This window comes from Erythrolamprus reginae, chromosome 7 (assembly GCF_031021105.1).
Source record: "Erythrolamprus reginae isolate rEryReg1 chromosome 7, rEryReg1.hap1, whole genome shotgun sequence".
In the NCBI taxonomy this organism is placed as follows: Eukaryota; Metazoa; Chordata; class Lepidosauria; order Squamata; family Dipsadidae; genus Erythrolamprus; species Erythrolamprus reginae.
Window position 1 is genome coordinate 40,603,308 of NC_091956.1, and position 14,927 is coordinate 40,618,234.

Sequence of the window (14,927 nt, forward strand, 5' to 3'; positions counted from 1 at the left end):
TTTTTGGAGAGAGACGGCATACAAATCTAATAAATAATAAAAATAAATAATAATAAAACTGCCTTTTACATCGGTATCCTTGTGCAGTCTTACAATATCTATTCATTAAATACATTATTTAATACAAATACTTGTATGTTTGTCATTTTGCAGATTGTAAATCATAAGAAAGAGCTTATCCAATATGAAGATAAATTTTCAAGGAGCATTTGAGGAAAAGCACCAAATAGCAATAGTGCTTAGATTTATGTACATGCCCATAGTGCTTTAGAGCATTCTCTGGGCAATTTACAATGTCAGTGTATTGCACCCAGAAATCTGAGTCCTCACTCTTGGAAGAATGGAAGGCTGAATCAAACTCGAGCTCCGTCAGGATCGAACTCCAGACTGTAGGCAGTTAGCTAGCAATACTGCATTCTAACAACTGCACCATCAAGGTTCATAAAAAATCACAAAACATCCCCACCCCCCCAAAAAAGACCACAAAAGGCCACTTAGACTTTCTTCTGTTAAGTATATTTATTCAGTACCCATTCTTTATGGCAATAACAATATTTTGACAATTTCACTCTTTTAAGGCTCAATTTTAAGTAGCTACATATGTGGAGAATATTCATTTTGTTTGTGGATGGATAGGCCCCACTGATTCTTACAGCTGCCCAGGGAGACAGAAGTAGAAACCACTGAATCTACAAGACATTTTAGGCTTGTCAATGTTGGAGGCTTACAGTGAAGTATTATTAAAAGCCAAAATACCAAATACTGAAAGAAGATTCAGATTTAACACAATAAAAAAGTGTAGGCCCACGTCATTATTGAATGTAGACTATAAAATATGTGTTTCAATAGTAGCAAAGAGACTAAAAAGATTATTGAATGAATTTATACTTTCAGACCAGAATAGATTTTTACCTAAAAGACAAATTAAATATATGAGAATTATCTTGAATACGTTAGAGCAGGGGTCCCCAACCACTGGGCCGCGGACCAGTACCGGGCCGCGGGGCATGTTGCACCGGTCCGTGGAGTCAGCAGCTGCCGGCCCTCATGCCGCCACCCCCTCCCTCCAGCGCTTCGCCTCCCGCCGGGCAAGAGGCCTCGGGAGGCAGGTTCTGCTGGCCACAGGACGATGGATGGGACAGAGGGACGGGAAGGAACGAGAGGCTCAAGCCTCTTTTGGCTTCTGCCGCGGGACACTTTTGCGTTTTTGGCTGGGGGGAGGCAGGAGGGCCAGCCTGACCCCCTCTCTCCAGCGCTTAGCTCCCGCTGGGCAAGAGGGCTTGGGAGGCAGGTTCTGCCGGCCACAGGACGATGGCGGGAAAGAGGGGCGGGGAGGACCAGCACCCCCATGCTTAATCCCGCCCCCAACCACGCCCCTTTCCGCCCCCACTGGGCCATAGAAAAATTGTCTTGCTGAAACTGGTCCCTGGTGGAAAAAACGTTGGGGACCACTGCGTTAGAGTATTAGGAAACATATTCCAAAAAAACTCCAAAATCCAAATGGCATTGATTTTTTTAGATGCACAGAAAGCATTAAGGTGATAAGTTAATGGGAACATGACAGAGAACTTTAATATAAGGAAAGGCAAAGACAAGGATGTCCTTTGTCCACTTTACTATTTATATTAACATTGCTAAACAGAAACATCAGACAAGACTCAGAACAGCTGCCGGGGTGGGGGATGACATGGCAAGGCAATGGCTAGAGCCTTAGTGCAGGAGAGGAGCCATGTCCTGTTGCATTCACCCCGCGTGCACCTTTCCTGCACTAAAAAGAAAGGGGGTTTAGGACCAGATTGGCAGTTATATTACCAGGCCTCTGCACTTACATGGGTGAAAGGCTGTGTTTTAGGCCTAGTACTCTTCAATATTTTCATCAATGATTTGAATGAGGGGATGGGGAACTCATCAAATTTGCAAATGACATCAAGCTAACACGAATACCCAACACTCCAGAAGATAGGCTTAAGATATTGAAGGATCCTGACAGACAAGGACACTGGGTGCTATCTAACAAAATGAAATTCAATGGTGAAAATAAGGGAGGAAAAGGGTGGGGTCTGATGGCTGCGGCAGCAGGAGCCTTTTCTCTCTCTTGGAATGGCTCCGAATTTCCACTGCCTGGGGGTTCTGGTCCTTTTGGACCAAACCAGATCCTTCCTGCAGGGAAGGTGACGCAGGGGACACTGCCAGACAGGGGTCCCCAAACTTTTTACACAGGGGGCCAGTTCACTGTCCCTCGGACTGTTGGAGGGCCGGACTATTAAAAAAAAACTATGAACAAATCCCTATGCACACTGCACATACCTTATTTTAAAGTAAAAAGCAAAATGGAATGTACTATTTAGAGGGGGGGAAGAAGTCTGAAATTCATATATGTTTATGTTTTGTTTTTAATTTTCTTTTGTTAACATCTGATTGGCTATACAAGGTTTTCTGGTTTCCTGTCACTCACCCGTGGGCCGGATAAATGGCCTCAGCGGGCCACATGCGGCCCGTGGGCCGTAGTTTGGGGACCACTGCTGCCACAGGTCTGGTAGGGACTGGCATCCCCCACCAGCCGAACTGGTTTGGTCTCGCACCGGCTGTAGTGAAGCCAGACAGACAGCCATGCCTGAGCCGACACAGCCACGGAGACAACGCAATGCTGGGATGGAAGCCAAATGGTGATATCTGGAAAGAGCTGGAGGAGTTACTTACAGAGAAAGGAAGGGATTTGCAGCTGATGGTGGTGAGTTGAGAGTGGCTGAAAGGGATTTTGGATTTTTGTTTCTCGATTGGATTGTGGACTGAGCTAAAACAGCCTGAAATTGAGGAAGCAGCTATATTTACAAGGTGGCGTATAGCAAAAGATTCAGAAAGTAGCAAATTGCTCATGATTGGATTTTTACGTTACCTAATTGTTTTTAAACTTGCCCCTTTGAATCGGGAACCTTAAATTCTTGTGGTGGAAGCTATATTTTTCTTTTTATTCATAAACAAAGAGGAATGTTAAATACCGGAAGAGGATACTAAAAACCAGAAAGAGCTGGAACACTTGTCATCTAGCGCCATCATGTGGTCGGAGGAAATATAGCAGTTTTGTTGTCAAGGACTTTGTCATTGCAGCTTTTAAATATACTCTATCTGTTTGATTTCTACACATGTTTGGCTTTCACCCTGACTGGCTAAGAGAAGGAGGATCAGCTATGGCATGGAAGGAAGAAAATATTCAAGATGGAATTGACTGAACTGATTTGAATTGATTGGACTGCTTGATTTGACTGAAAACACATTGGACAATATAATGCCCTACATGGCATCATACCAGAATACCTATGAGACCGCCTGCTGCCGCACGAATCCTAGCGGCCAATTAGGTCCCACGGGGTTGGCCTTCTCTGGGTCCTGTCGACTAAACAATGCCGTCTGGTGGGACCCAGGGGAAGAGCCTTCTCTGTGGCGGTCCCGGCCCTCTGGAATCAACTCCCCTGGCAGATTTGAACTGCCCCTACCCTCCTCGCCTTTCACAAAATGCTAAAGACCCATCTCTGTTGCCAGGCGTGGGGGGATTAACCTCCCCCCTTTTCTCTGACCTCTATATTGATAAGCTGGACCAAGTGTGTATGACTGTGTAGTTAATGAGTTTTTTATATATGTATTTTAATTTAGTTTAAATTTTAAGTTTATATTTCTATTGTATTACTGTCTTGTTGTGAGCCTCCCCGAGTCTTCAGAGAGGGGCGGCATACAAATCTAATCAATTAAATTAAATTAAATTCAAAATTAAACATTTCTAAGAAAACCCAGAAGATAATAAAAGTTAATAGCACCATAAAGAAGAGGAAGAGGATTGAGTTCTTTCCCCCCCACAAAGTTATAAATTATAAAAGGAAATGATTATGCATAATGAATTGGAATTATTAATATTTTAATTTTACTGGAGTTTATTATTGAAAAATATATACATCATATATATATATATTTGTTTTCGTAAATTTTCACGGGTATATGTATGTAGATTGTTCTGAGTTCAGGTTTTGCCCTGTGTAATATTTTGCATGTTTATGCGACGTTTCGGTGAAATCACATTCATCATCATCAGGCTGAAGTTTCCAAGCTTCGTGCTGTTGTAAAATGGAATGTTTGCAACTGTCATTTCTTCCTAGTATATAGTGTGGGGGTGGAGATTTGGTTTGAATGTAGCAAATAGATTGGGTGATTATGTTTCAGTGATCTGATTGGTTGGTGTAATCATATTTATTAGAAGGATTGACATGGTGATTTTTATGAAGTGTTTTTTGTTTAAGGCTGGTTTCCAAATTTCAAAATTCCAAATTCATAATTATTGGAAGGATTGACATGGTGATTTTTATGAAGTGTTTTTTGTTTAAGGCTGGTTTCCAAATTTCCAAATTCCAAATTCATAATTATTAGAAGGATTGACATGGTGATTTTTATGAAGTGTTTTTTTTTGTTTAAGGCTGGTTTCCAAATTTCTGGTAGGCGGGACGTGTCATCTCTTTTATTTATGCAAAGGGGGCTCCTCTCAATTTCTATGGATTCTAGAGCAATTCTTCTATATAAATTCTGTTTTGTGAAGTAATTTAGTTTTTTCAAAGTCAATTTCGTGCCCTGTTTTTTTAATGTGCTGGACAAGGGAGGAAGTCTTTTCTTCTTTTTTAACTGCATTCACATGTTCTGCAATGCGTTGGCTCACTCTTCGGTTGGTTTGTCCAATGTATGTGGCTGCACATGTTTTGCAAGGGATTTCATAGATTCCTTGGTATTCCAATTGGATTTTATTTTTGGGACTCCTTAGGATATTAGATATTTTTTGGTTGGTGCAAAATGAAGTTTTGATGTTATGTTTGCAGTTGCAAACATTCCATTTTACAACAGCACGAAGCTTGGAAACTTCAGCCTGATGATGGTGAATGTGATTTCACCGAAACGTCGCATAAACATGCAAAATATTACACAGGGCAAAACCCAAACTCAGAACAATCTACATATATATATATATGAGATATAAAATGTTAAAATGGAAGAACTGAACAAGGGGGAAAATCTAAATCATTATGAATGAGAAAATTGAAAACAGTTATGATTATTGTGATTATTATGGATGAGATAATTGAAAATGGTTATGGTTATTTCTGAATGATTATTATCCTCGATATTGTTGTGGTTGGCTCTGGACCAGCTCCTGCAACAGGGAATTTGGATGTTGGTTTAGGGAATCCTCAGAGTCACAGAGACTTGTATTATTGCCAACAGCTTCGGATAGTGAAGATTCATTGCCAAGGTCAGATGGTGGGGAAGCAGAATCAGACGGAGAGACGAATGCAGCCAGCCCATTAGTTAATGACCCCATTAGTGAGTCAGCAGACTCAGAGGATTGGTGGATAGATGCCCGTATGTGCAGGGACCAACTATGCAGGGACCAACTATGCAGGGATCATTGGAGATAAGGGAGAGCACCTGTTGCTGAGGCAATTAGGTTAATGGGGTTGATGGTAAATTACAGGTGTTAGGGAGTGAGCATGTGTGTGTTTATTTGTTTGGAGAAGGATAATTGCCAAGGTTTTGACTATTCCAGGACTTCTGTGGACTATTTGGACAATTCAGTTTACTCTTGTGGACTCAAAGAGGGGGGAGCTGTGCGGAATCACCGCTGTTTTAATCACTCTATTTTGTTCCTGCTTTTGACTGCATTCCAGGACTGTAATCTGGGTGAGAGAAATTTGATTTTGCTTAAACATGTGTGCTTTTAACACTGTTTCAGATACATTGCTTTTATTTCTTCTGAGTCGGCGTGTGTGTGTCTGAAATTGCATTCCTCTCTCACTGGGGGCTGTTAATGAGAAGCCCAGCATAACAGATATTTTTTTCTTTTTCTTTTGATTGATTGAATTATAAATTGATTATCTGATCTATAGTGATAAATAAAATAGGAGAAGGGAAAAGAAAAGTGAAGAGGGACATATTATCATATAATATATAATTATATAACTCATTTTATGATTATTAAAGGAGGATTAATATGGGATAATAATTACTATTGATTATGTTAGGTATCACAATGAAAGACAGATGGAGTAAGGAAAAGTTAAATTGAATAGATTAGGGAAGATTATCACACTGAGTTCGATAATGGAAGATATAGAATTAGGGAAACTATATAGATTAGGGAAGATTATTGCACTGCAATTAGAAGTGAAAGTAATTAGAATAGGGAAGATTATTGCACTGATATGACAGTGACACAGAATAGGGAAGACAATTGCACTGGGATTGGCAGTGGAATTTATAGATTAGGGAAGACTATTACACTAAGAACGACAGCAGAAAACATGTAGATTAGGGAAGAATATTACTACATTGGGTTTTCTAATGGAAGATACTTTTTGCGAAAAATAATGGAACAATATAATATATGTTGGTTTTGATTTGTTAAAGGACAAATGATATATTGGTATAATGAAAGAAATGAAGTGAGTAGGAAATATATTTTACATTTCTATTAACAACCCTTCCTCCTATGTATATTGAAATTGTTATAGATTAAGACTTAAAGAGAAGTAAATTTAGATATTTCTTTTGTTAAGGGCAGCTACGATAAAAATTAGGGTTTTTAAATAAAAGCAGGAATGAGTTAAATAAGAATGCAAGAAATGGACTGAAGCACGATGGCATCATTATGAAAAACAGCAAATAGCTAAGATAAATTTAGATAGTTATAGCACTAAGGCGAAGAACAATATCTAAAATCCAGATGATAGTATTTGGAAAGGAGATAGCACAGGATGAATGATATGTACCAGAATAAATTGGATAAATAATTAGAAAAAATTGATTAAGTATTTGGCATTTGATATTATATTGTATTGTATTTTAATTTGAAGAATGTGAATTGGAATCTCTGTAAAGTGTGAAAAACAATAAAAAATTTATACCCGAAAAAAAATGGTGAGAATAAGGCTCTTCATTTAGGCAAGAAAAACAAAGTGCAGCAGGCACAATATATGTGGTATCTTGCTCAACAGTAGTAACTCTGAGAGGCATCTTGGGAATCCCAGTGGACAATCATTTAAATATGAGCCAGCAGTGTGCTGTAGCTGCCAAAAAAGCCAGCACAGTTCTTGGCTGGATAAACAGAGGGATAGAATCAAGATCACGTGAAGTGTCAATACCACTTTATAATGCCTTGGTAAGGCCACACTTGGAATACTGCATCCAGTTTTGGTTATCACCATGTAAAAAAGATGTTGAGACTCCAGAAAGAGTGCAGAGAAGATAACTAAGGGCCTGGTATGTCTAGTTTGATTAAAATAAGGACTACAGGTGATATGATAGTAGTATTCCAATATCTCAGGGGCTGTCAAGCTATTCTCCAAAACACCTGAGGGTAGGATAAGAAGCAATGCATGGAAACTAATCAAGGAGAGAAGCAACTAAGAACTAAGGATAAATTTCCTGACAGTTAGAACAATTAATCAGTGGAACAATTTGCCTCCAGAAGTTGTAAATGTTCCAACACTGGTAGTTTTAAAGAAGAGATTGGATAACCATTTGTCTGAAATGGTATAGGGTTTCCTGCCTAAGCAGGGGTTGAACTAGAAGGCCTCCAAAGTCCCTTCCAACTCTGTTATTATATTATATTTTCTCCTTTCTTCTCTTGCCTTCGCTTCTTTCTGCCCTGAATGGTAGGGAACTTGTAGACTTAGTTACAACTTAGAAACATCACTGGTGTGAGTTGAAGAATTCACCTGAAAGATTACTCTCCCGAGAAAAAAATGTCAACAGCCTTCTTTACGCACATGATAGCAGGAATATGGCAGATATACCAGCCCTGAGAACTGGCACTCTGCACTGATAATTTTTCATGATTTTAAGATAACAGCAACAATAATGTCCATGTTAAATGGATTCTTCAAAGTATCCCGATTTTTCTGCATTTGTAAAGAAACTTCAGAAACTACTTGGGAATGAAGAATTAAGTGGCACGACCTACATTCTCCAGGTTTAGGGCATTTTTCCTGAACTGGGAAGGTAAAATACATACTCTTGTTTTATTCTTGGTCTTTGTGGAACCTCTTGACAGTTATAGTTATTCCAAAGACAGTAACAGTATTGCACACTTTGGTCAAAATTAATATATAACAACTAAGCATAACATCTACCTGGGTAACATTCAAGATGGCCATTCACCGAAATACAAGTATTCTACAAGACGGTTATTTTCCATTCACAGCATCCTCACCTATAAATGAGGACAGGGATGTCCTAATACAAGTCTCATTCTTCTGTACTTGCCCACGAAGATCAGATACAAATACAGTGATCCCCCGTTTATTGCGTCCCCAACCATTGCGAACAGGGTACTTCGCTATTTTTCAACCCGGAAGTCAAAATACCATCTACGCATGCGTGCCCGTTTTTTCTATGGGCACGCATGCGTAGATGGCAACCGGCTTCCCTGGGTCTTCCCCCTCTTGCTGGCGTCAGCGAGGAGTTTCCCCACCGCCCACGCAAACTCCTCGCTGCCGCCCGCCCTTCGCCCGCCCACGCGGTTCATTCTCGCCGCTTTCGAGCTGAGTCCGGAAGAGAATTCGCTCCCGGACTCAGCTCGAAAGCGCCGATAGCCAGCGTGGACAAGCCATTCGCTAGCGCTGGCTATCGGCGCTTTTGAGCTGAGTCCGGAAGAGAATTCGCTCCCGGACTCAGCTCGAAAGCGCCGATAGCCAGCGTGGACAAGCCGTTCGCTAGCGCTGGCTAATCGGCGCTTTTGAGCTGAGTCCGGAAGAGAATTCGCTCCCGGACTCAGCTCGAAAGCGCCGAGAGCCAGCGCGGAGGAGCCGTTCGCTAGCGCTGGCTATCGGCGCTTTTGAGCTGAGTCCTGGAGCGAATTCGCTCCCGGACTCAGCTCGAAAGCGCCGATAGCCAGCGTGGACAAGCCGTTCGCTAGCGCTGGCTATCGGCGCTTTTGAGCTGAGTCCTGGAGCGAATTCGCTCCCGGACTCAGCTCGAAAGCGCCGAGAGCCAGCGCGGAGGAGCCGAAGATTGGGGGCAGCGCGGCTATTTTAAAATGTCGCCGCCGGCATGGGGGGCTTGCCAGCACTCCCCGGACCCCCAACCCGGGTTTGGGGGGCTGCTAGGAAGCCCCCCATGCCGGCGGCAAACAGCCGCGCCGCCCCCAATCTTCGGTTCCTCGCTAGCGCTGTGGGAGTAAAAACACCATCTGCACATGCGCAGATGGTGTTTTTACTTCCGCAGCGCTACTTCGCGAAAACCCGCTCGTTGCGGGGGGTCCTGGAACGGAACCCTCGCAACGAGCGGGGGATCACTGTACATAAGTTGTGAGATTTACCACATGAGCCATGTTTTATCAATTGCTTCCCACTTGCTCTCCCCTCTAGTTTTCACTCTGCAAAATTAAGCTATTAATCCATTTTGAAACTCATTTCTTTGATTAAATGAGCATCGCACATTTGGATAAGTCTCACTGCGTCACATTTAGCAAGACAAACACAACAACAGATCTGGTTCCAAATAAGGCCAGATAATGGGCAGGAACAAAAAGTGATCAAATATACTAGACAGATTTTATATCTTTATCACCCCTATTTGCACAAATGTCACTCTTGGGTCAGAAGCGGGCTGGTGAAAGTTCAGATTTTCCTCCAGTTGTTACCACTTCAATTAGACTTCCAGACTCTGGCCGGTTTTTACCGATGATCCAGTCATAAAAAATCCTGGCAGAACAGATAGAAACAAGTGCAAGTTAGTTTCATTGGAAAGTTTTACATTGCTAACGCTCATTGAGTTTCCATAGTTATTCCATAATTTCCCTATTAATAAAGTTCTGGAATAACAAGCTTAAAAGCAATTTGAGTCCCCCATTGTAAAAGATTGCAGTGCAGAAGTTTCTATTTCAATGGGCTTGAGATGCAGTCTTTATTTTCTTGAAAAGACAAACTTCTAAATCCAAAGATTTGTTAAGATGTAACATTATTTTTGTCACGCACAAAAACTACTTTTCTCAGCTTCATCAGGGCTACTACTAGAAGAAGTTAAACCACCTCCTACATACAAGAAGATAAACCATTATTATTCCCAATCTACAATTTAAAAGAGGCACAATGAAGTTGAGGTTGGTTTAAGACATCTCAGTTAAATTCGGCTTGCACAAGACAGAAAAGATAAATAAATACAGTGGTACCCCTACTTATGAACTTAATTCGTTCCATGACTGGGTTCTTAAGTAGAAAAGTTCATAAGTAGAAGCAATTTTTCCCATAGGAATCAATGTAAAAGCAAATAATGCTTGTGAGCCCATCCCAAAAGTCTCCCCTTTTGCCTTATTACCGCCAGCATGCTGATCCTTGTTCGGAGGAGGCGGGGGAAAGACATTGAAGGCTTCCCGGAGGGAACCTCACGGGTGGATTGACAGCACGGGGAGATGCCTGGCGGCTTGTCAGCAGGCGAGGCTTCCGCCCTCCTTGACAGCCCTGCTGGGGCTCCTGCCCTGCTTGACAGCCCTGCTGCCTCCTCCTCCTTTTCTTCCCCCTTCTTTTCTCCTCCTCCTTTCTTCTTTCTCCTTCTCCTCTTCCTTTCCTCCTCTTCCTTCTCCACTTCCTCCCTCTCTTCCTCCTCCACCGGCATCCAAACGACTGCCCCCCACACCTCTTCTCCCTCTGGAAGAAGAAGAAAGGAATTCCGCAACCAACCCCTTCTCTCTCTTCCGAAAGTCCCTTCCTTCCTTCCCCAAGCTGTGGCAGCGCTGCTCTGCGGCCCTCCAGAAGACACAGCTGGGGAAGAGTGATTGCCTTGTGCATGTCAGCGAAGGTGAGCAAGCGAGCAGTCATTTGGATGCCAGTGGAGGAGAAAGAGAAAGAAAGAAGAGGAGGAAAGGAAGAGAAGGAGGGGAAAGGGAGGAAGAAGAGGAAGAGGAAGAAGAAAGGAACCCCGTAACCAAACCCTCTGCCCTCTTCCCAAAGCCCCTTCCTTCCTTCCCCAAGCTGTGCCAGGAAGAGGGAGGAGGGGTTGGTTGCAGGATTCCTTTCCTCCTCTTCCTTCTCCTCCTCCCCCCTTTTCCTTTTCCTCATTCCTATCTCCCCTTCTCCTTGTCCTCTTCCTTCTCCTCTTCCTCCCCCTCCTCCTCCTTTCTTTCTCTTCCTCCTCCACCGGTGTCCAAAGGACCACCCCCCTGTTCCCCTGTCCCTCCACTGTTTCACCCCACAAGGTTGCTCACTCGCTCGCCTTTGCTGGCATGCAGGGCTGGGAAGAAGGTGATTGCTCTTCCCCGGCTGTATCTTCCGGAGGGCCGCAGGGCATTGGCGCTGGCACAGCTTGGGGAAGGAAGGGACTTGGGGAAGGAAAGGAGAAAGGGGCTTGGGGAAGGGGGCAGAGGGGTTAGTTACAGGATTCCTTTCCTGCTCTTCCTTCTCCTCTTCCTCCCCCACCTCCTCTGTTCTTTCTTTTCCTCCTCCACCAGCATCCAAACGACTGCCCCCACCCCGCCCTCCTCTCCCTCTGCTGTCGCTCACTCCACCCCACACAAGGTCGCTCACTTGCTCGCTCACCGCCTGGCTGCCTTGCACTCAGGATGAGTTGTACCCGGCCACCCCCGTGCACAGGATCCGAGTGCGGGTGTCAACCTGCGCTGCCTGCTGCTGCATTCTTTGCTTGGTTGTCATAGAGACGGGGAGGGGTAGATAATAAAGGGGGATTGGGAAGTGTGCAGGAGGAGAAAAGTTTTGTTAAGTTTCAATTTCCCAGATGTCGGCGAGACCGTTAGACTGACAAATTCATGAGATGCCCATGAGGAGCATCTTGGACCACCTGATGCGTCTGGACAATGGAGATTGGGTGGATGCCCAACAGGGGGGTGGAAAAGGGTTTTTTTAGTATGTGGGTTACGTGCCAATTTCTTCAGATTTTGCTTTGCTTCTGATGCTTCAAGTTCTGATTTTGATAAATTCACTTTTAACCTTAAATGAAAGGACTCTGAATTTTATTTGTCTGAATTCTGACTGGCAGCACCTGACAGCGGGACTCCTCGGCTGCCCACCTTCCTTCTTGTCCTCGGAGAGGGACGGGATTAAAGGGGAAATTTTTCCAGGCTCAGGTTCGTAAGTGGAAAATGGTTTGTGAGAAGAGGAAAAAAATCTTAACACCTGGTTCGTATCTAAAAAATTTCGCAAGTAGGGGTGTTCTTAGAGGTACCACTGTAGATCAGATAAACTGAAGGAACTGATTACTGAAAAACTGATTACTTTTTCCTATGTTCCCTATTACTATTGTTATTTCTTATTGTTTATTGTTTGTTTTTAATAGTTTTTAACTGTTTTTAGCTAATTTATTGGGGGGTCTTTCTAATTGATGGATGCGTATGATTATTGGAATGAATGGGGCTATATGCTTTGGGTGGATGATTACGGGATGAATGGGGGTGGGTGGGATGGATATGGAGGGTGGGACTACGGTGTGAGTGAGATAAATGGAAATAGTATGAATGATATATTTGGCCAACCTGACGCTAGAGAGGAAGGGGGGGGCACCGATCTCTGGGGTGGCAGAGGGTTGGAATATCCAGGTGTTGCTGGAGAGAGGCAGATATGGTGGGAGCCACGGAGTTTGCCGTTCCAGGGGAATGAGGGATCGCTACTTAATAATGATACCTTGTTCTGGCTCCACGAGCTCAACCCTGGGCACTGGTGATGAGTGCAACTCTGGCCCTGGGCTCAGGTTGCTGCTACTCAATGCCAGGTTGGTGGTAAATAAAGCTCTCCTCATCCGGAGAGGGGCGGCATACAAATCTAACAAACAAACAAACAAATAAATAAATAAATAAATGAGGAGGCCGACCTGGCATATGTAACTGAAACCTGGCTGGTCCCAGAGGGAGGAGTTCCTCTCTCTGAAATTTGCCCTAGCCGGGTTTCAGATATGGCATCAACCTCGACCCCAGGGAAGCGGGGGAGGATTGGTTATTATAGCCAGGGAGAACCTTTGCCTGCGTAGACTCGCTGCTCCAGAGATTGTGGGTTGCGAGTCCCTCCTGGTGAAGTTGGATTTAGGGGTTCAGGTGGGCTTGTTTCTCATGTACCTGCCTCCCAGCTGCGTGGCACAAGCCCTGCCTGTGCTACTCGAGGAGATAGCTGGGCTGGCAGTGGGGTTCCATAGACTTGTTGTCTTGGGGGACCTCAACCTGCCATCGCTCAGCGAATCCTCTGGACTGGCACAGGAGTTCATGGCCACCATGGCAGCCATGGACCTGACCCAAGTAGTACAGGGTCCGACTCACAAGGGGGGCACGCACCCGACATGGTATTCCTCTCTGAGCAACTGAGTAATGGTCTGAGACTAAGGGGTTTAGAAGTGTTGCCTTTGTCATGGTCAGACCATTTTCTACTGTGACTTGACTTCCTGGCTCCAATCCTCCCCCGCAGGGAGGCGGAACCGATTAAGTTGTTCCGCCCCAGGCGCCTGATGGATCCAGAAGGCTTTCAGAAGGCACTTAGGGTTCTTCCAGATACACTCGTCCACAGTTCGGCAGAGTCTCCAGTTGAGGCCTGGAACAAGGCTGCAGTGGAGGCCCTTGACCGAATTGTGCCGCTGCGACCTCTCCGCGGCACTAGATCCCATAGAGCTCCATGGTTCAACGAGGACCTCCAGGAGTTGAAACGCCAGAAGAGACATCTAGAGAAGCTAGCGGCTCCTGACTTACATTTGAGATTTTTCCTTTAAAAACCACTTAGTAGTGAAAATTCTTCCCGGTGAGAGGAGTTTGAGTAAGGGGAAGCATTGTGTAGCGGGGGGGGGGGGGGCGCAACCACCCCTCTGCGGGTGACAAAACCCCCGTGTTTGGACGGGAAAAAATGTCCGGGTTTCCACCTCCGGCCCAAAGGCTTGGCTCACTGAGCTGACAGCAGGGAAGCCAAAGAGAAGCGGCGGTAGCAGCGGTTTGTATCTAATTACTATTATCATACCTACTTACCCGTTAGAATTAAGGGTGAAAAGACATTAAAAGGAAAGAATCAGGCAGTCTCCTGGATTGAACAATTGGCGATTGAGGAGAACGGAGCATTTTGAATGAGCAGGGAAAAGGAAGTTGTTGATGGTGGGCGGAAGTGAGTGGAGACTGAAGGAAAGTTGAGAAAGAAGGACCCCACTGGGGAGAGAGCGGCCTCCGGGCGGAAGACAACTGAGTACTTTGTTTGGTGGAGCCGGATGAGAGTGTGGAGCGGTGAGGAGTTGAAAGGAGACTAGAAGTGGGCCCACTGAACAGAATACGGAGACTGAAGACTATAGAGGGGCATCCGGAACAGAGACCAGGGAGCGGAGGAAAGACCAAGTGACGTGGCAGCGGCAGCGACGGCGAAGGATTGACGACCTGACGGGGGGAAAGACGGATCCAGCTGGGAAGGAGTTGAAATCTTGAGACAACCGCCGTTCCTTTTTTTTTTTTTTTTGAGTTTCTTTCCTTCGTGCATCCTGAGTTGCTGGCGGGGTTGTTGTGAGAGAGTGGGGATCAGCTGAGAGTCGGAAGGAAAACGGAGGTTTAAACGCTTGGTTCTATCGGGAGTGTCAGTGGGAGTTTGTAAACTCAGAGTGTCGGGGAAGAAAGAAGTCATGTGATTGAAGGAGAGGAGACACCATTCTTTGTTTGCAGGGAAAATCATAGACCCGGAAACCAACATTTACGGTAACCCAGGATATTACTATTGCTGATTGGAGACATTGACTAAACTGCTAAATACCACATAAAAAAACCACCCAAGAACTTTGAACTCTCTACAAACGTATATTAACAACAAAAACGTTAATTTTTTATTTTTATTTTTAAAAAAACCTTTGGATAATTTACTATTTATATGTGGCTTGAAATTTGAAATTTGATTCTTGTAACTTAATTAATTAATTATAAATCCTTTACTTCT

At 44.2% G+C, this 14,927-nt stretch overlaps 1 protein-coding gene across 2 annotated transcripts in view; it reads right to left on the reverse strand.

The window, feature by feature from the left end:
• Positions 1-9,575: 9,575 nt before the first annotated feature.
• QDPR (quinoid dihydropteridine reductase) overlaps positions 9,576-14,927 on the reverse strand; it is a 33,041-nt gene continuing 27,689 nt past the window's right edge. Inside the window, exon 7 of one of the 2 annotated variants that reach the window (XM_070757377.1) lies at positions 9,576-9,737. In XM_070757377.1, the coding sequence (XP_070613478.1) occupies positions 9,632-9,737 (106 nt within the window). In that variant the 3' untranslated portion in view covers positions 9,576-9,631. Of the gene's footprint in view, positions 9,738-12,662; positions 12,804-14,927 lie in introns of those variants that run through there. The other variant, XM_070757378.1, reaches the window with a different exon arrangement.